This window comes from Arachis stenosperma, chromosome 6 (assembly GCF_014773155.1).
Source record: "Arachis stenosperma cultivar V10309 chromosome 6, arast.V10309.gnm1.PFL2, whole genome shotgun sequence".
Taxonomy (NCBI): Eukaryota; Viridiplantae; Streptophyta; class Magnoliopsida; order Fabales; family Fabaceae; genus Arachis; species Arachis stenosperma.
Genome location: NC_080382.1, coordinates 129,189,977 through 129,212,496, shown reverse-complemented (window position 1 = coordinate 129,212,496; position 22,520 = coordinate 129,189,977). Strand labels below are relative to the sequence as shown.

Sequence of the window (22,520 nt, the reverse complement as noted above, 5' to 3'; positions counted from 1 at the left end):
ATTTTATATCTGTAATATTTTATACCAATTAACTTTAAAATTTAATTATTTTTTGAATAAATTAATAAAAAAATAATATAAATAATTGTTTAAATATAATTGTATTTTAATTTTTCATTTTAATACGTACAATTTGAGGATAATTTGAAATAAAAGATAATAAACTTGTTGTAACTGATCTATTTTGTGCTTTGACTATATCGTCATCTGAGAATCATGGCACCTTCATGGAGACTGGGATTCTTCTACAGAATCGATTTTGCGTTTGGAGTTAGCCAACCAGCAACAAACATGCGTCTTCCTTTTCTATGGCAGCAATTTTTCGGACTTTGAAGGTCATTTATGGTAGAGGTGGAATGTGGTGGGTTCAAGAGCGTTAAAATCTGTGACTAGTCAGAACGATCATGGAAGCACCTGCCAACAAATAAAACAGTAAAAATGTTTGAAGACATCACATCGAGAATAACAGAGAAATTCAATCAAATTTTCCAAGAGTATTTTTGTGGTGTAAAGGTCTTCCGTGTGTTAAATGAGGGAATTAGTATTTTTGTTAGTGCCGGTTTGTTTGTTCAGTCCATGACAAAAAAATAATAACAATAATAAATAAATTTAATTTACATGATAACTTTTGATAGTAGGTTAACTTTTAAAGAGTGTTGCACTCTCTACTTTACCTGGAGTGCACTAGCTTTCGCCGTGTTGTTCTTACATTTTTAATAAGCTTCTAATTATAAATGTTGCCAAAATTCAATTAAAATTTTTTCTCTAAAATTTTAACATTCCTTCCAAATATTTTAACAAAAATTTTGTCCTTCCTTCTTTTAACTTAGCACAAAATATATGTTTATGATTTATATATTATTTACTAATTCAAATCCTACTGAGTTCAAAACAAAATTCCAAGCCTTATTTCCAATTAGAAACCCTAACCCCAACCATTTCAAACCCTTCTGCGCGATTTACCCTTGTTTGTTCGATTTCCTCATCGTTGCTTGTGAAGTTGTGTTCCTCTTTGCTCGCGTCGCCATCGTGCTCATCGCTGCTCGCGCGCCGTCGTGCTCATCGCTGCTCGCATCGCTGTTGTGCTCATCGCTGCTCGCATCGCCGTCGTGTTCGTCGCTACCCTGCATTTTCTCATCGTTGCTTCTGAAGTTGTGTTCCTCTCTGCTCGCGTTGTTGTCGTGTTCCTCTCTGCTCGCGTCGCCGTCGGGCTCGTCTCTGCTCGCACGCCGTCGTGCTTGTTGCTGCTCGCGCTCCTTCGTGCTCGTCGCTGCTTGCATCGCCGTCGTGTTCGTCGCTCTGCATTTTGAGCTTTTGAATTTTGCTCTGCTCGATTCCAATTTGCTCGCCTTATTCTACTTGTGATGTTTTGCTTGGCCCCTGGCTGGGTGCTGATATGCTCTGCTCCCCCGTGGTGCTCGTGCTCTTTCCAACACAGATAGGCTCCTTGCTTTACTCAGCTTTGTTATGGCTGAAGTTGATGAGAAATTCTGGTAATGAAAATTTTTCTTCTTTGATGAGAAATTACTATTTAATTAATTATGATCCTATTAAATCACTGCAATGATTTATTGTTATTGTGTATTCGCCGGCCTGTGCTTTAATCACTAAATGATGTCAATTTTAGGGCTTGAAATTTAATTATTGTTGGTGGAATATCAATTTAGGGAACTTAACATTAGATTCATAGTTATTGTAGGTGTTGGAGTTGGCTGAGATGGCTTCCAGTTCAATCAATTTACTGCTAGGTTTTTCACCATGCTTCCAATTACCTTCACTTTTTCTTTTTCTCTGCTTAATTGAACTTACTTCTTCAGGGAGGAGGAAGAGGTTGATAGATTCAGCAAAGTTCAAGAGAGTTTCTTGACAAGTTCTTCAACTCTCATTATACTTGAATTCATGTTAGTGGTCAAAACTGTTATACTTACATGAAAATAAAGCAATTAGTGATGTGTTATGTGCAGTAGAGATTCTTTCTCTCTTCATTTTTTACATTGATAAATAAATTCCTATCTATAAACTCTGCTTTCTCATGCTCGTTGTTTCAGTTTATCGGTGTTTTCTCCATGCTCATTGCATCGTATAGGCATTCATTCAACACATTTCTTTATGATATATCTTATCAAACTTGATAATTCTAATTAATTGATTAATTAATTAATTATTTCTTTTTCACTTGTCAATGTTCAGGAAGTATGAGGAAATTAACCCTTGGATGTGCAGGCATTCTACCATATCACTGAAGATACATACACGAAATCACATGTAAATTTTAAAAAATAAGTTTTTTTCACTAAGCTTTTTTCTCTTTCTACTAGTTGTCTTTTTGTTTCCTATATTTTAATTATCAATATGTTGAAAAACCAGTAGATGAAACTGAATTTTATTGTGTCTTTATTTTTTTTTTTTCACTAAGTAAACTGAATTTTCTGTCTGTATGGAACATTGCTGCAGTGACACCATTAGAGAAAGGCAGGTGAGGGATTGGAATTTGCGGCAAAGGTACTACAAATACCAATAACAATAACAGCAACAATACTAATAACAATATATGCCCTCATTTGATACTTCTACATAAGTTACTTTGCATTCCTTATTCTATTTGTTGGATTTGTTGCAGAATGATGGATTGCACAAAATGGTATGTGCCTTCTATTTTGTGTACTTCTATTGTTGAAGGCAGAAGCTTCTTATGTTCCAATCACTTTTATCCAGAATGCTGTCACAAAAGGAGCTGGTGAGGAATTTTTCGCTGCGTCTGATAGAAGTTAACTTTCTTTATTGAGCTGTTCTATTTTAATTAATTTATTATAATATTTGGTAATCCCCCTACCCCCTAAAAATTACTCTACAGTTTGTTTGGATGGGAGTGCACCAGCTTACCATCTTGATAGGGGATTCGGAGAAGGGATAAACAATTGGTTAGTTCAGTTTGAGATGTGTCATGTCCCTTTATTTTAATGGATTATAAAGAAATTAAAACATTTGTTTTAAAAAAAGTTATAAAGTAAAATTTACGTATTATAATTCGTGTGACATTATATGATTGCATCACTATGATTTTTTCTTCTTTGTTTATTATTATTTTTTAAGAAAAATGAAAACATGCATCAATTTGGGTCATGATACTTTATTCTATGTTGATCACTCGTCCTTGTTTGAAGTCAAACGTTCTGGATGTCTAGTAGTGCTTTATTTTATTGAAAGACATTATATTATTGCCAATGCTTGATTATATATAGCATAATCTTTCCACCATAGGTAGACTATTTTGTGATTTTTGTTTGGTTACAAATATGAAATTAAAGGGGTATTTGGGTTTGCATATATTATTATTATTATTATTCTTTGATGCTGAAATGTGAGCTTAATGTGTAATTAAACTAGGTTTTCTTATTGATTTTGATAATAGGTTGTGGTTAATAACCTGGAAGATGCTCATTAGATCCTTGACACTGCAATCTCAACCGCACTGAAAGAAAGCAAACCTATTTATATCAGCATCAGCTGTAACTTGGCTGCAATTCCTCACCCCACTTTCAGTAGGAAGCCAGTTCCATTTTTGTTGTCTCCAAAGTATGATTCTCATCTTCTTTACTTAATTTTATTTTATTTTTCTTTATCACTGAATTGCATCTTCTTTATGTTTAAGAAGATTGTAATGATCACTAATATATTTCCTTTTGATGAATTTCACAGATTGAGTAATCAAATAGGGTTGGAGGCAGCAGTAGAGGCTGCAGGTAACTTCCATAGCAACATGAGTGTCTAAAAATACAAGTACTATGTGAGCAAATTTTCTTACTGCCAAGTAAGTTTAACTATTCACAAGGTTACCAACAACTAAGTTGTATAAATGAAGCAATATACACAAATGATTAAAATAAAATGATTACTGAAAATAGCAATGCCAAGGAACACATTAAATCACAATCACAAAAAATTATAAAAGATTGAGATGGCAGTGAAGTCTCCCAAAACAATCACATTGTCCTGAAATTGTTGTATGATTGTATGCAAATCAGCAAACTGTCGCTGTCTCATCTGGTCATTTGTACTCAAGTACACTCCAATTAGTCCCCAACTATAGTTCTGGCCAGTATCTATTATTTTAGCAGCTCACATAATTCACAGTATTAAGTGCATGAAATAGAAGCATAAGAAAAAAAGCGAAGAACCATGCTTTGAAAGTGTCTTGTTTTTAATGCTATAGGACTCGTTTAATTTGAGATGAACCTTTTGGTTATGTTGGATGTGTGATGTGTAACACCCTACCATACAGAGTCTTATGCTTAAGTCATAATTTAGTGATGGCAAGGTATTACGACCTCTAAAATAAAAATTAGTACGTATAGTAGTATGAATAATTGATTATAACTAGGAGCCTTTGTAGAAAAAGGGGTAAACAAAAATCGCAACTCAAAAGCGCAACACTCCGATCGATAACGTAACGAACAAGGATAACCAACGCGAGATTATATATATACAAAGGAGTGTCAAAAACAGGAATATCAAGACTCAAGATCCGGCTGCGAAGATAACTGGTCCGAGCATAACATATATACATATGATAAAAATAAGGAAAACCCCAAAGGAAACCCAAAGGGACACAAATATATAAAACCTATTCTCCAAAATCTCCCATAAGAGGAGTCATCACAGTTTGTATTATTTAATGGAGATAAAGGTATCTAAACAAAACATATAAACCAAAACATAGCCCCGAGAACAAAGGATCTTCGCAAATCTAGAAGTCTCCAGCATGCCTCAGCGGGAAACCTCACGTCCTGCATCTGAAAACCACAAAATCCGCATGGGTGAGAACCAGAGGTCCCCAGCATGGTAACAGCTTCCACATATATAATACATAATAATGGAGGAAAGCCAAAGGCAATCCTAGAACTTCCTCCAGATAATATCAAAGCTTATAAACAGGCTAAACCATGAAAGGGCATCTGACTAAAGATTCTTCAGTCTAACTAATACTTCCCTTTCCAATTCCTTCAGACCTCCCAACCACTAGCAGAAGTATAAAGTAGCAAACACAGTTATATCAAACAAGGAATATACAAATAGGAGCAGTTAAGACATTTAGACAATTAGCAAGTAATATGCAGTCAAATAGGCAATCTCAAACAATTCACATAGTATGCATATGATGAATGCCTGTCCCTAGTGGCTGATGATATCATCTGTCGGTTATAGAGCCAACCCGACAAGTCCTGGCAGTTAACCATTGGACTGTCCCTCTGTCACGCATCCCCAACTCGAGTTATACTCATCATAAACTTGATCATAATCATGATCTATATCCATCACCTTCACTGGTGAATATTTACGGGGGCGAGCTCATCCGGGTCTTTCACAGTGCCCGGCCACACTTATGACATAGGGTCAAAAGAGCTTCGAGTCTCAACCTGGAGCACGTGGTGGCTAGCCACTGCTACTACCCAGGGAAACTCATATCTCCGATAGTGGAAGTGCAAATCACAATTATCAATAATTCAGCATAAACATGCATGAATTCTCATCCATGGATCAAGATCCATATCAGCCATCCGGCTCACGGTTAAATCCATAACCAGCCAATATTCATAGCATACACAGCTATTCCGGCTCACGGTTCAATCCAGAACCAGCCAATTCATAAACAATTACGGCCCTTCGGCCAATGGCATACAAGCACTTCCACCACCATCCTCCACATCTCACATAATCATCAATGATCCTCATTGATCATTCATTTTCCCCTTGCTTCACTCGCAAGTTACCACATTCACTAGCCTTTCTTCTCATAGCTAGACATATCATAATGATTTAAGATATAAGTGGTGAGATCGGAGGCTTAGAAGTATGAGATTTTACTTTTAAAACTCAAAAATCAACTTTGGGATGAAAACAGGGCCACGCGTACGCGCACTCCACGCGCACGCGTGGATGGCCTCAAAACTCATCGACGCGCAAGCGTCATGCACGCTAACGCGTGGATTAAAAATTTGCCAATCGACGCGTACGCGTCAACCACGCGTACGCGTGGGTGTTCTCGTGCTCCAGGCACAACACTAGCACAGTTCTGGCATAACTCTCTGGAAAATGGCCGGGCATTGGGTGCAGCACAATTGGCGCGCCCGCGCACATCACGCGCACGCGTGGATGGCATTCTCGGGAAGAACGGCGCGTACGCGTCAGGTGCGCCCACGCGCCAAGGGTTATTATGCTAAAAATTTTCTAAGTTAAAAGCTGCAGAATTCACAGATTTAGACCCCAATCTTCCGACGGACATAACTTCCTCATTTTAAATCATTTTTCACCCGTTCTTCAAACGGCACGGACATCCCGGATCCAATTTCATTTCTAAAAAGATTTGGTACAAAACAGAGATCCGTAGTCCAAGTTATGCCCCGCCAAAGTATGCCCAAAAACCATGTTTTTCATAAAAAACCACAATATGCCATTTTCAAAACAAGCCATTTTCAACTCTTTTCAAAATCAATCAAAGCATGCCAATTTCATCCCTTTTCTTTGAAATCAATCAAAATATATCAAATTCAACATCAAGCCTCCTCAACTCACACATTGACACTTTACCACAATATACAAAATCACTATCTCATCATTTTAACCCACTTCACCCAAGTGGCTCAAACTCAAACATATTGACATATCATATACTATTCCTCATGCCAATTCTCAACAACACTAATTCCAATAAATCATTATTGTACACAATCAACATCATATTCACCATCAACATGGTTCAACCCACAATTCAACCATAACCAATCATCAAGCATATATCACAACATGCATATTTCTCATGCATCATACTACCAAGGCATCAATAATCATCATCACATATTTGACCACATCATATATCTCAATCGTTCAACAACATCAACAATTCAATGCCTATCTTAGGGCCTCTAACCTAAGTATTTCCTACCACATTACATATTAGATACGGGAAACCGAAACCATACCTTAGCCGAATTTCCCAAGCTCCACCGGAGCACTTCCAAATCACTTATCCACAAGCTCTCAAGGCCTCAACACCTCCAAGAACAGATTTTTCACCACCAAATCCCTTTTTCAAGCTTTTCAAAATCACCAATCAAGCTCCAATATTCACATATACACAACCTAAGCCACAATCATCATACCCATACACAACATCTCAATACCCAAACATCATAGAACAATAAATTACACTATGGTTGAGAATCTTACCACACCCAAGATCCAAGGAGACAAGATTAACCTTCTCCTTCAAGAGAGTTGGGTCCTATAACATCAAAGAACCCAAAATCTCAACATTTCACCCATGAAACTCGAAAATAAGCTCTGGAATTTCGAACAGAAACACGTGGCTTACCTCAAGATTGATTGTATGGGTTTTGTAGAACTCTTCGCGGTGAACGCGTGGCCGCAAACGGAGCGACAATCGGAGCTCTAGATCAAAAGTTATGGTGGTTTGAAGATTAAGCAAAGGAGAGAACTTGAGAGAGTGTTCTTCTCCTCCCTCACTCTATTTCAGCTTGTGTGTGTAACAAATGAGGAGAGAGAGTGCTGAAAACTAGGGTTTTGGTTAAGTTATGTTGGGCCAAGGGCCCACTTTGGGTCCGGTTGGCCCGGTTTGGCCCGTTCGGTCCAATCTTGGTCCGAATCCTATAAAATTGGTACCAAAATTCTCGTCTCAATCTCCTCTATCACATTTAGCCATAAAATCACATTTTAGGCTTTCTAGAATAAATTCTCATTTATGGGTTAATTAGCCGTTAATTAACCGGGTTTTACATGATGTCCTTAGATGGCTGTGCTTATTGAACAATTTGAATGAATGTTTATGTGTGTGTTTGTTCTTTGTCTGTGTTCAAAAGGAAGAGGATAAAGCATGAATTAGGAAAGTGCTTGTGACGATATGTGAACTTCACAGAAGAAAAGATTGGTTTGACGAGAGAACAACTAATACAATGTTCACTGTTTGTTTCCATCCAGCACCAAGGTTTTTACTTTCCCCTTTATATTTTGTGATTGTGCGACTGTTTTAAAATTCTGATCTTAGGCATAAAGATAGTTTTTGGTGTTATCAGGATCATGAAAGCATCTTTATCATCTCGATATGAACAAGACTAAGCTGCAAAGGTAGAATTTGATTCACAGAGAGGCGATGGGTGTGATTCTCAAGTGTCAGATCATTAGTGATTTGATTTTTTAATGTAACAGTATAGCTTTAAGATAATTTTGTTATGGTGAAGAGATTTTATGCATCTCAATAATAAAAACTAAGCTTCATTGATATATGTGCAGGTTACTTGTGGTAGTAGCTGAGGTAATAAGTGGATACGTTGTCTTTTGCCTTCCCTTCTTATATGTTTGTATTATTCGACCATATGCTTTGGAACCAAAGCTTTCTACTTATGATCCTTGATATAGTAATATACTAACTAAATTCTTTTTAATCTTGAATTTGCAGATGTTATGCTAGATATTTGCATTGACTCACTAGCATGGCCAGGGAGACAGAAGGGAGAAAAAGAAAAAAGAAACAAGAACTCACAATGCTCAGCTGCATCCTACCATCTCAGTAGCTGCAGTGGCTTCTGCTGTGGCAGCCATCGCAGCTGCAATGGCTGCTTCATCTGCACCAAGCAAGGATTAGAGGATGGCCAAGATTGACATGGCTATGGCCTCTGCAGCCACATTGGTGGCCACGCAGTCTGTCGAGGCTGCTGAGGCAATGGGGGCTTAGAGAGATCACTTAGCTTTTGTGGTTAGCTCAGCTGTCAATGTCCGCTCTCATGATGATATCACTACTCTTGCCACTGCAACTGCAACAAGTAGCACTCCTTGATAACACTGTCAAGAATCAACAAGAGTATAGTTGCATTGTCAATTAGCTCTTCATAGGACAAGAGCCTGATCTTAATTATTAAAGTTTGCAGCTCTAAGAGGAATAGCTACCTGATAAATATGTATTTGAAATACTAATTGAATCTTTTAATATCTATTTTAATTAGAATGTTATTATTAGTTATTTTGTCTCTTTTATAAATTTTTTCTGTTGTGTCCAAACTTATTTATTAATTAAAATAATTACACATATATGAACGAAAAATTTTATTGCTTTTTGTATTTTTATTATAAAAGTAACTTTTATTTTTGTCAAAAAGGTAACCCTTTTATTAGTTGTATATTCTGAATATTAGACAATATTTGTATGGTTGCATATCTAAAAGAAAAGGTAACACTTGTATAGGTTGCATATCCAAAAGAAAAGGCAATGTTTTTAAAGGTTGCATATTCAAAACTAATAGGCAACACTTCAAAGGATTGCAAATTCAAACTTATAAACAACACGTAAAACGGTTGTATTTTATGGTAAATAGGCAACACTTTTTAGTAATGGTCAAAATATGAGAGAAAAGACAACACTGCAAAAGTGTTGTCTCAAACACACCTCTAAAATGTTGTTGTTTTTCAACCAAAGGCAACACTTACCAGGTGTTGCCATCAAAAGCAACGCTTTTGAAGCAAAAAAGTGTTGCCTTGATCTAAGGCAACGGCCGCATATGCAACGCCCCCCAAAAACGTTGTCTTAGGTCCAAAAGTGTTGCCATAGATCAAAAGCAACCTTTTATTAGATTTTAAGCAACACTTTTTAAATGTTGCCACAACCTGAAAATGTTGTAGTGAGAAGGAGGAAGGTGGCGACGAGCGCCAATGAAGAGAAAACCAGCATTGTGGATGAATGTTGAGGAGAGGGAAGGTGAAGTCGAGGATGAGCGCCAAGGAGGATGGTAACGCAGATGAAAAGTGTCAGAGGATGACTAACTACGGACGGTAAGTGCCTCTGGGTTTAAGATTTTGTATGGTATTAGTTAATAATTAGATGGTTTAAAATTTATTTTAAAATTTTAAAATTAAAATTTTAAATTTTAACTAATTTGATTTTTGAGATATGTATTTAAATTATAATATATTAATAATTAAATATATTAATTCTGAAATAAAAATTTAAAATTAAAATTTAATTTCAAGTTTTAATTTTATTTAATTTTGTATTTTAAATGTGTATTTAATTTTAAAAAAATATTAAATTTATTTATAATTTTTAAATGTATTTATTTTATTTTTTTAATTTTTATAATAAAAAGTTGAATATTGTATAATTTTTAAAGAATATCTAGTTAAATTATATCATAAATCATAGACAAATATAAATATAAGATGATACTTGCAAATTTAACATAAATAAATAAATAAGTAATTAGTTGCTCATTTGATATTATGAACGTAAAATCATTCTTCGTCCCAATAAGTCAATAACAGCAACTTAGAAATGTGCTAGAATGAAAGAAAATTATTTTATGATTACAAAATATTAATATCAAAGAGAAACTCAAACGAACCAATTATAATTCTAGCCAACTTTTCTTTAATTCTAATTTGGATAAAAAAAAAAGAGTAGTGCTAGGAAATTAATGGTCTAAACATACAATGTGTACAATGGGCTGAATAAAATAAATATCACCCATACTATCAGATCTAAAATTTTAATACCATGTCATAAACTCACTCATCCCACAAGAGCGTAATCTGATAGGATAATGTAACAAGTGATATCTCTAATATTTCTTAAACTCCTATTGTACACATTGTACGCTTAGACCATAAACTCTCTATACTTTCTCAAAAAAAAATTCTATTCACTATACGCGCTCCTGTCCTTTCTCTTCTGTTTTTTTTTTTTTTTGTCGCACCTTTAACGTCTGCCATTTCCTATTCATTTTGCTGCCGTCATCTTTCTGGTGCGCCGTGTTGCCAGCATCTATTGTGTGGTTGTGCTCTCTATTGCGATGTTGTGGGTGCGCTGTTAACGCAGGCGTTATTTTGGCCATCACGCCGCTTCAACTGCCATTGTCTCTTCAGTCTTCGTGTTGCTACTATAACGTTCAGAGCTTTTTCGGACCTCGCTTGTGAGGCAGTTCACGCGACGTCACTGCACTATTCGGCTTCCTCTCGCGTCCTCTCTCTCCTGTAATGGTCTTCCTTTTTTTTTTAGTTTTGGAGGATTTTTTTAATTAATTTGAATATTTTTTAATTTTTTTAATTTTAAATATTTTTTATATTTTGAATATGTATTTTTTTATTTTAAATGATTTTTTAATAATTTTAATTTTTTTTATTAATTTTTATATGTTATTTTTTTAATATTTTATTAAATGTTTCATTTTATTAGATTTTAAAATTTTAAAAAAGTTTAGAATATCCCCTTTTTATTAGATTTTTTTATGTTTTTTTATTATGTTTTTTATTATAAATTTTTAAAATAATTTTAAATTTTTTGAAATGAAATTTTAAAATAATTTTATATGATTTTAAATGGTTATTAATATTTGGTGTAGATATTTTTTTAGATTTTGAATATTTTTTATTAATTTTTAAATATTTCTTATAATAATTTAAATTTATTTTTTAATAAAATAAAAAATTAAAAAATGATTAACTAACTCCTATTTAGTTGCCTAATAGAATTGAATATCAAAATATAATTATTTAAATTGAAATCAAATTTTTATTTATAACCGTTTAAATATTGAAGTTTATCCTTTAGCAATTTAAAAAGAAACAAATTAATGTGTTACAGAAGAGAGGATAAGTGGCTAGCATTACTTAAATTCCCCTTTAAAGTTAATAATATGTTCACATTACGTGTAGACTTTGAATTAATTAAAGATTATTAAGAAATTTTTATTTTCGTGTACTTTTGTGTATTTTGGTTTATTTTTATATATTAAAAATAAAATATATAAGAGTATATAATAATACATAAAAATAAATCGTATTTTATTTTTTTATTTATAATTAAAATTTTTTGTTAAATATAACTTATTTCGGTATACCTGTATATTTTTAGAGACGATAATAATATTGTTATTGTTATTATTAAATATGCTTTATTTTTTTAATGTATAATTAAAAAAATTCTTGAAGAAGCCATGTTTATTTTTTGTATATTTTTGTGTACTCTTATATAGTGTTTGTAGATTTATATACTTTTTTAGAGATGATGACATGGATTAAAAACGTGTATTTTAAAAATTTTAAAGGGTAGTTCGAGAGAGGATACACCGTGGGGGTACGGTAAACTTGCAATTTTTATAGAGTTCGTTGGAACCGACTAACTTGTCCAAATAAAAAAAAAAAAGTCGTATTTAAAAAATTAAAATATAAAAATCTTGTTTAGGAAAATAATAAATTTTTTTATTTTATTTTTGAAAATTTTTTTTAAATGTGTATTTAAATTATAATATATTAATTATTAAATATATTAAATCTAAAACAGAAATTTAAAATTAAAATTAAAATTTTAAATTTTAATTTTATTTAATTTGTATTTAATTTTAAAAAGATATTAAATTTATTTATAATTTTAGATGTGCTTGTTTTATTTTTTTAATTTTGGATATTCTTTATTAATTTTTAAATATTTCTCATAATAATTTAAATTTATTTTTTTTACAAAATAACAAGTTCAAAAGAAAAGGTTAATTAACTCCTATTTAGTTACCTAATAGAATTGAATATCAAAATATAATTACTTAAGAAAATAGCGTTAAAAAGATATTGAAGATTATCCTTTAGCAATTTAAAAATAAACAAATTAATCTGTTAAAGAAGCAGAGATAAGTGGCTATTTAGCATTACTTAAATTCCCCTTTAAAGTTAATAATATGTGATGTTCATATTAAGTGTAGACTTTGAATTAATTAAAGATTATTAAGAAATTCTACAAGAACTCTGGGCCCCACTATCTTATTCCTCTCTAAGATATGATCACACTTTCTCTATTTATATAGAAAGACAGAGTGATCGTATAACTCTACATTCAAGTTTGGCAGGCACTTCCTACTTCATATTATTAGAAACCCACCCTCAAAGATTTCTATATCCTAATTATTATCACATCATCATTCCTCTGCCTTCCATAGTTCCATTCTCCACTCAGTTCTCAATTCTGATTAGTCATGGGAACTCAAGGACCAACTGAACTCAACTCTCATACTAATGGCTCTGGCTCTGTAAGTCTCTATCTCTATTTATCTTTTTGTATATTATTTTTATCATTATTGTATTTGCAATAAATAAGTTCTTGTTTCTGCCAAAACATGAATATGAATTTGATCATGAACGGATAATAGAATTATGACTATTTAAATCGTTAAAATAAATCCTTTATTCGCCATCTTTTTTTTTTTTGAATCTTGTTGTGGCTTCTTGTCCTGTTTTCATTTATTGTTTTATCCCAAACACAATGCTGTTGAAGTCTCTTTCTTCCTTCTTCCTTTATCTCTTTCTTTTCTGGAAAATCGCAAGAAATCATGAGAATTTTGCGGAATAATAAACGTCCTTCTTGATTGTTTTATTTTCTTTTAATGACGACTTAAAGAGTTAAGAGTCTTGACGAAGTCACGTGACAAAGGGTTAAATTGAAACTTGACAGCACAGAGTCTTTAACTCTTCGTTACCTCTTATAATAAGAAGAATTAGCTGGAATACTCGAATAGAAGCAATAATGGCAGATAATGGGAACTTGCTCATGTTTGACTTTTGATATTTGACCCTAATAATTTAATCTCATCCTTATTCCTATCCAGTAAAAATATAATAAGATAAAAATACTACGTATGCTTTTCGTTAATCCAGCCTTATTTTACGGTTCCACATGGTTTCATACAGAATAAATTGCTAACAGACCTCCATTGATAATAAATTGCAGGGCACGTAGTTTCCGTTAAAAGCACATTTTAATATTTTTCAGAAAATATAATTCACAATATTTATAGGTTAAATACACACTTGAGTACTTGAATAATATTTTAATTGTTCTTACATATAATAATGAATCAACTAGCATAGGTAGATGATGTAATCCTAATCTGTATTTTTATGCAATCTTAATCTGTACCTTAGTGGTACTATTTTGTTTCGTTAGGAGATAATTTTAATTTGCGTTGTTTGGGTGTTTGGAGAATTGGTCAAATTTCATAATTTATCGTGTGCAATTATGTATAGTATAGTTTAAGCCTTTGCGGCTAGCTAAAAGCATTTGAAGAAGCTTTTCCTTTCATATGCTTTGTTTAACTTGCTAAAAAGCATTTCACATGGATGAATGGATGTGTCATGTACAGTCTTGCATCTATATTATATTATAAGTTTAATTAGTATGTTACTTCCTATAATTTTACTAATTTTTTAATTAATTTTTTATATTTTTGAATTAGATTTTTATATTATTTTTATTGTATAATTAAATTATTTTCATATTAAAAATCTTAAAATTAATAAAATATATTTTTTAAAATATATACAATTAAAGATTTAAATAAATTTTTAATCATAAATATTTTTAATTTATAAAAAAATATTTAATTAATTCTAATGTTTTTTATGTTAAAAAATATTTAATTGTAAAATTTAAAACTGTGTAGACTGTAGAAAATTAATTGGAAAAAATATAAAAATCTAATTGTAAATTTAATAAAATTATGAAAATCAATAAAATCATTAAATTTATATTATATTTATTATTGACCTAAGTTTTTTTATTTTTATAAAGTAATAATGGTATACACTTTTTTATTCCATGTCTTTCAAAACATAAATTAGTACTTCTAAAAGTCAAGGAAAAAACTATTTTGGTAAAATCTTTAATTTCTTTCTCAATTTGAATTCAGAGGATATTATCCATGAACCTGCAATCTGCATATCACACACTCACTGCCAATAACTAAATTTCAAACACCGACGTAACAACCGCGTGGAATTTTGTTTAATAATTCACCCTTTTTTTAAATTTCGGATTTTAACTTTGACTATTTCCTGACGTAGATATTCTGACTTGTATTCAGTGTGTCTAAGTCTTAACATTTATTGTCTTACACAATTTGATTTTGCGAAGCAAGTTGGTGACACTGTGCATTGTTTTGTTAATTGTTAGTTTGTAAGGAATCATTATCACCCACTACGTTAACAAATCACTCTTGCGTGATTCTGGATCCCGTTGACTTTTCCGCGGCAACTATATTTATAATCCTAAAATAATATTCTCATTTAATTATTTTCCAGATTTTAGGTTTGATAATAACTTAAGTTGTTGATAGTTATACTAGAAATAACTTTAAAATTGTTTCTGTTTATATTTTTTTTTCTATTTTTGGTTTGTCTTGTATGGGCTGCGTTGAGTTTTGTCTTTAAAAAAAAAATTATTATTATTGTTGTTGTTTTGAGAAGTTAATCTTTTACATGTTATAATGTAGCTAAATAATAACACAAGAAACTGTCATCATGAGTTTTAAAGTTCATTTTATAGATGTATTAAAATTGACATGCATGTCAACTAGAACGCCATAGTTGTTACTTGTTAACCGTGATTGTGAAATGCATGCACATAAGTCATGACAAGAAAAAGACATACACGCACCACTAGTAGCATGCAAGAGATACAACTAACGATCTTAGCCTTTTTATATTGCACTTTTCCACCACTTTTTGGACATACACACTACATACAATCCAATTAAAACAGAACCTCAGAAAACTCCAAAATTAAAATAAGCCCTTTCATTTCTTCTTTTGATATTATATTTTTATAACTAAACAAATTTATGTATCTATTATCCTTTTATTTATAAGTCAAAAACAGAATTCAATACAAACTTATTTTCTATGGTCTCCATCTTTGTTGAAATAGGTTGATGGGAAGACAGAGAGAGAGAAGGCAATTGAAGCGTGGCTGCCAATAACTTCTTCGAGAAATGCAAAATGGTGGTACTCGGCTTTTCACAATGTCACAGCTATGGTGGGAGCTGGTGTTCTCAGTCTTCCTTATGCCATGTCCGAACTTGGATGGTATACATCTATCTTTGTACATATACTCGTATGCATGCCATTGAACTCATAACTCAATGATTATTTTCTACACGTTTTTTTCAGGGGTCCTGGTGTGACTGTACTTGTTCTATCATGGATCATTACCCTGTACACTCTATGGCAAATGGTTGAGATGCATGAAATGGTTCCAGGGAAACGTTTCGACAGGTACCATGAATTGGGTCAATACGCATTCGGCGAAAAGCTTGGTCTTTACATTGTGGTGCCTCAACAGCTTATAGTTGAAGTTGGTGTGAACATAGTGTACATGGTTACTGGAGGCAAATCACTACAGAAGTTCCATAATACTGTTTGTTCGGATTGCAAAAAGATCAAGTTGACTTTCTTCATTATGATTTTTGCCTCTGTTCACTTTGTGTTGTCTCATCTCCCCAATTTCAACTCAATCTCTGGTGTGTCCTTGGCAGCAGCTGTCATGTCCTTAAGTTACTCCACCATTGCATGGGCAGCTTCAGCTCACAAGGGGGTTCAAGAAAATGTGGAGTATGGGTACAAATCTTCAAGCAGAGTAGGAACAGTGTTCAGCTTCTTCAACGCCCTGGGTGACGTGGCGTTCGCCTACGCCGGCCACAACGTGGTGTTGGAAATCCAGGCAACGATTCCGTCGACGCCGGAAAAACCATCCAAGGGTCCAATGTGGAGAGGAGTGGTTGTTGCTTACATAGTTGTGGCTTTGTGCTACTTCCCTGTGGCTCTTGTTGGCTATTGGATGTTTGGAAATGGTGTTGCCGACAACATCCTCATCTCTTTGGAGAAACCCAAGTGGCTTATTGCTATGGCCAACATGTTTGTTGTTGTCCATGTTATTGGAAGTTATCAGATCTATGCCATGCCCGTCTTTGACATGATTGAAACTGTCATGGTCAAGAAACTCAATTTCAAACCAACCCGAATTCTTCGTTTTATTGTACGCAATGTGTATGTTGGTAAGTAACAAATTAAACACTTGTTCTTTCTTTTCAATGAAATTCCTGTGCTTTGACCATTCATCTTTTTCAGCATTCACCATGTTCATTGCTATCACCTTCCCATTTTTCGGGGGTCTCCTTGGATTTTTCGGAGGTTTCGCCTTTGCTCCAACAACCTACTTTGTAAGTAGTAATAATAAAAAATGTAAATTAATCAAGAGTCATTTTTTATTTTTTGCTTAATTTTTGTTCCTTTTGTTATCTAAATTTTCAGCTCCCCTGCATCATGTGGCTAGCGATCTACAAACCAAGGAAATTTGGCTTGTCCTGGTGGGCTAACTGGGTATGTTTTGTGTACATGAATTTCATCCATTAAAATTTCACCTTAATTTTAAGGAAGTCTTATATATTTCTTCATTGATTACAGATTTGCATTGTGCTTGGCCTATGTTTAATGATTTTATCACCTATTGGAGGATTGAGGCAAATCATACTGGATGCCAAGAGCTACAAGTTCTACTCTTAAACTAATTCCTGTTGAATCAATGAAGATTTGAAGATATAGTTGAAAGTATGACAAGTGAATACATTATTCCTGGAACATATTACTGGACCATTATGCCGCAAATTTTCTAGATAATATTGGTTTATTTTCACTTATGAATGTAAATTATGGGTTTTCTCTTTGATTATGGGTGAAACTGTCTTAATGTTTATTCGCTATTGCTTACCATTTTGTTGTTCTTCAAATTAAAATGGTCATTGATAAAACAAATTTATCAGTAACGATTTCTTTGAGTAAATACATGCGGCTAAATGTTGGTACCACTCATACGGAATGAATACGTCTCGAGTTTAGAGGAGTTTGTTTAACATTTCTATCCTATTCTTATTTATGATTCATTTATCATAAAAAAAACTTTACGTTAATTTTTGTACCATAAGTAATAAGAATTAAAGATGTTCATGACTTTTTCAATAGAAAAAACAAACTTTAATCTTTAATTCTTTATTGTGATCTAACAAAGGTTCTTGCACATGGTTGATTTTTCTATCACAACTGAATTCTACAAAATTGTCTTTCTTGAATTAAATCTGACAAAAAAAAAAGTGATGTTATATATATAAGTCTTTTTAATATACAAGTTTATATAAGTTGGGTCAAACGCAACAAAAACAATTTTTAATTTAGATTGCATGTAAACACGCGCTTCCCTAACTCTTGAATAGCGCAAACGGTTCTTCTTCCTCAATCAAAACTGTAACGCTCAAAATTCAAATAAGGATCAAAATCATCGCGAAAAGTGCAGGAAATTGCGAAACTGAATTCGAAAAGAATTATGAGAAAATGAAATAAGAATATGAAGAAGAAGCAGCAGAAGATGATGAGAAAGAAGAGGAATAGTTTTGAATTATGTAGAACTTATCAGTACACATACACCGAAAATTCGTAAACAATACACTTAAATATCTTCGTGTTACACCAAAATTTGCTGCAAATACAGAAAAATATTTTTTCTAATGTTGCATTTTTTTTTCCTTTTTTTCTTTATTTCTTTCTTTCTTTTAGTTGAATGAATATAAGTTCTTCCTCTTCCAAATAATTTTGCAGCATTATGTGTTTCTTCTTTTTTGTTTGATTTTTTTTGTTTTTATTCTTGTTGAGAGAGTAAAACAAGAAAAAACTTGAAAATGTAAAACAAAAAGGAAAAGATGAATAAGAAAAAAAGAAGAACATGGTGATGATGACGAAAAAAAGAAGAAGCAGAAGATGAGGGGAGGAAGAAGATAAAGAGTTTTGAATTATGCAGAACTTACAAGTACAAAAACACCGAAAATTCTTAAATATCTTCGTGTTACACCAAAATTTGCTGTAAATACAGAAAAATATTTCTTCTAATGCTGTATTTATTTCTTCTTCTTTTTTTTCTTATTTTTTTCTTTCTTTTAGTTAAATGAATATAAGTTCATCCTCTTCTAAGTAATTTTGGAGCATTATATGTTTCTTCTTATTCCTTGTTTGATTTTTTTTGTTTTTATTCTTGTTAAGAGAGTAAAATAAGAAGAAATTTGAAAAGATAAAACAAAAAAAAAATGAATAAAAAAAAAGAAGATGATGATAAAAAAGAAGAAGCAAGAGATGAAGAGAGAGAAGAATAGTTTTGAATTATACATACATAAAAAATTCTTAAACAATATACTTAAGGGAAATGCTAGGGAGACAATGACTTTGTTGAACAATATGAACAATCACCAATCAAATAAAAACACACTACACCTCCAAATTAACCCTCTAAATTTTAATATTAAAATAACTATCCGTACACTAGTAAAATGAACATCCGATATATCTATTGTTTACATTGTTTAATATTTTCATTGTTCACCTATACTTTTCGTATACTTAAATATCTTAGTGTTATATCGAAATTTGCTATAAATACAGAAAAATATTTTTTTTAATGCAGAACTCTTACATTACATTCAATTCAAATCATCAACGATGAATAATAATTTTCACAAACCAAAACAACATTATTCACCTATAGAATCATAAACTACTAATGAAAACATTAACTAGAATCGAATCACACCTTAGCCACTTGATTTGATTCAAAAAAATAATCAATTTCGTTCTGGTTCAATTGACAATCTGAACTTGAATTATTCATTATCTTCAACAACGAGATAACTATTCAAAACTAATTTTAGAGCTTGATTTCAAAAACGTAGAGAACGCAGAGATGGAAGAGAATGTAGATCGAAAATGTTAAGAAAATTCGAAAATAGAAGCGAAATTCTTTCGAAAAAGACAGTTATGTATCCGCGCGTTGATTAAAAAGTTAGTTAGATAATAGCGGGTGAAGTGAATTAGATTAAAGAGACTTATATGAACTTGTATAGAATAATGACTTAAACGTGGAGAATACTTGTTATCGTATATAGAAAATAAAATACAAAACCAATTGAAATTGTATAACAAAGTAAAAGAATTTATTTAACTAAAATTTTAGAAATAAATCCAATTATAATCTAATTATTTGGGTTTTATCAATCTTGTGCTAGTTTTTGTTGTGTACTATCTATTCCATGATCTTCTTAGTTATGAATCTATTTAACAGTATTGCATATCATACTTGCAAGTAATTTTGTGATTAGAAGTAGATTTGTGATGGATTGTTTTAATTGCCCAGCTTATGTTGTGACTCTTCTTTGGTTTTTAATTTACAGTTTACACGTTTCAATGTTTTTTTTTATTATCTAAATTTATCTAACTCCAAAAGGCTTATAATTTAACTAAATTTATCATTAGGATGTATGTGTTTATAGTTACATATTTTTAGAATTGATTTGATTTGAATATAATTGAGTTGAAAATTAATTATTGTATTTTTGAATTCTTAATGTAAATAGAAATCGAATTAATTTACTAATCTACGTACTCTGTCTTTTGTTTTTATTAGTCAATTATTTATTAGAGAAGAGGTGCATGGTTGAAACTTGAAACTTAAAAGGTCAATCACACGCAGGGTCTTTCCAGGTACTCTATTGATTTAAGTGGGAGTGGAGGACAACCACTTCTATCATCCAAAAGACACTGCAATAATAACTCTGCGTTTAGTTTACGTTCTATTTTTAATATTTTTTATTTTTAGAATTTTGTAAAAAATAAAATAAGAGATAAAAATAAAAAATAAAATATTATTTTTTTAAATTTTTTTTACAAAATTAAAAAATACAAAATACAAAAAATAAAAATAAAAATAAAAAATAAAAGTACAAACTAAACATACCGTGCGTTTCTCAGGGTTGTTTTCTTTGCAAATGCATTAGTCAGAAATAGGAGGCTTTTAAAGACTAAAACGAATCTCCAGTGTAATATAAGGCATTAAACTGATCAGATGTATTCTACTATTCTTATTGTATTTAATTTGTTTGTTTATATATATTTGCCACTTATAATTAATATACTCTTATACTCTTATTATTTAATAGTTTGCTTATATATTTTGTCAATATTCGGCGACTTTCGCATTAGTCTTACAATTGTATATTGTCTATTTTTTTGGTGACTAATTGTATATTGTCTATGAAACTGCTATGCTGTTTCCACGCAGTTTCAGTAATGACCTTCAACCGTGCTTAAGTTAAAATAAAATAAAATAAAATAAAAAATTATTAAAATTTATTATTATTTACTTATCAACTTAATTTTTTTAGTTTAATTTTTTTAGTCTAATTCAATACCATACTTTATTCTATATTTTTAAACAAAGATAACTAACTAATAATAATAATAACAGTAAAAAATAATAAACTTTTATAATCTTCTGACATTTCTTATAAAAAAAATAAAAACCGTGGAGTGATGGAAAGCTTGATAATAATTGTTTTTGTTGTGATAAGGATGAACGTGAACTCCATTCTAAAAAAAAAATAAACTTAAATAAAAATAAAAAATAATAATTTTATACATATATAAATAGGAGCACATATAGTAATATATATAAATTATTTCTATTATATTAAGATAATTATATTGGTGAATATTAATATTAGAGTTTTATATTTAATTTTTTTTATTTTATATTTATATCTTCCTTATTTATTTATTTATTTTACAACACGTTATCAGTACGAGACTCTAATCAAATTTTAGGAAGACTCAGGTAACAAATTTTCATTATATCAAAACTCTCTCATCTTGAATTTAATGTTCTTGATATATCTAAAAACAACTATTTATCATCAGTGTTCTGAATGCCGAATCGAATTGGCCAGTTTAATCGGGTTAACCGCAAACCGGTCGTCTAGCCAGTTTGGTTGATGTAGAGAACCGTCTGGTAAAAAATTGGTGAAAAAACCGATCGAACCGGCGATTAACTGATGAATCGATAAAATCGGTCGGTTTTTTAACGGTTTTTAAAATTATAATAATAAAAAAAGAATATGAATCATATAAATACCTAATTTCCCAGTTCCCCTCACTCAGAAAAAACCCTAACCCACTATGGCACTACCCCTCTCTCTCTCTCTCTCTCTCTCTCTCTCTCTCTCTCTCTCTCTCTCTCTCTCTCTCTCTCTCTCTCTCTCTCTCTCTCTCTCTCTCAGCCATCAGCCACCGCCTCCGCCGTCGCCGAACTCTTCTTGTCAGCCAGAGGGTGCCTCGCTGCCAGCAGTGACAAACAGAGGGTTAGCTCAAAGCTCTTGGCCGTCCATTCTCTTCTCCTCCATGTCATCGCCTTTACACTTGCAGATCAAAGCTCGTGGCTGTCTTCACTACATCGTCTTCGTCTTCTTCGTCGTGGACTTGCAGATCGAAGTGCGGTCGGTTGGATTCCTCCATCGTCTTCGTCTTCTTCGTCGTGGAATTGCTTGATCCTCATCTTAGTCTCGTCGTTCCACCCTTGCCGGTAGTTGCCTTTCGTTCTTTCCTCGCCGCCTGTTTCGCTCTTCCTTTGATGTCAGATTGATTTCTCTGTCGTCTATAACTTTGCTTCATTTTTTTCTTTTGTTAATTTCTATGAATTTGAGTTTCTGTATTTTAATGATTCAAATCTATGTTTGCTTCAATTTATGGTTACTTATTTTATTAATTTTATTGAGTTACTGAAATCTGATTCTTGGTTGCTGTTTCTTTAACTTCTGAGTTAGTGT

The 22,520-nt window shown here is 32.0% G+C and overlaps 1 protein-coding gene across 1 annotated transcript; it reads left to right on the top strand.

Moving 5' to 3' along the window:
- Positions 1-12,868: 12,868 nt before the first annotated feature.
- On the top strand, positions 12,869-17,737 carry LOC130935415 (lysine histidine transporter 1-like). Its single transcript, XM_057865155.1, has 6 exons — positions 12,869-13,082; positions 15,755-15,912; positions 15,997-16,880; positions 16,954-17,045; positions 17,137-17,205; positions 17,290-17,737. Exons 1-6 carry the CDS (start codon positions 13,029-13,031, stop codon positions 17,386-17,388), a joined length of 1,356 nt encoding a protein of 451 aa, XP_057721138.1. The 5' UTR covers positions 12,869-13,028; the 3' UTR covers positions 17,389-17,737.
- The last annotated feature ends 4,783 nt before the right edge of the window (positions 17,738-22,520 follow it).

Coding starts and splice junctions, on each gene's coding strand:
- LOC130935415 (XM_057865155.1), top strand. CDS start 13,029: ATGGGAACTCAAGGACCAACTGAACTCAACTCTCATACTAATGGCTCT. Junction 13,083..15,754: donor ATACTAATGGCTCTGGCTCT/GTAAGTCTCTAT, acceptor TTGTTGAAATAG/GTTGATGGGAAGACAGAGAG. Junction 17,046..17,136: donor TTGCTCCAACAACCTACTTT/GTAAGTAGTAAT, acceptor CTAAATTTTCAG/CTCCCCTGCATCATGTGGCT.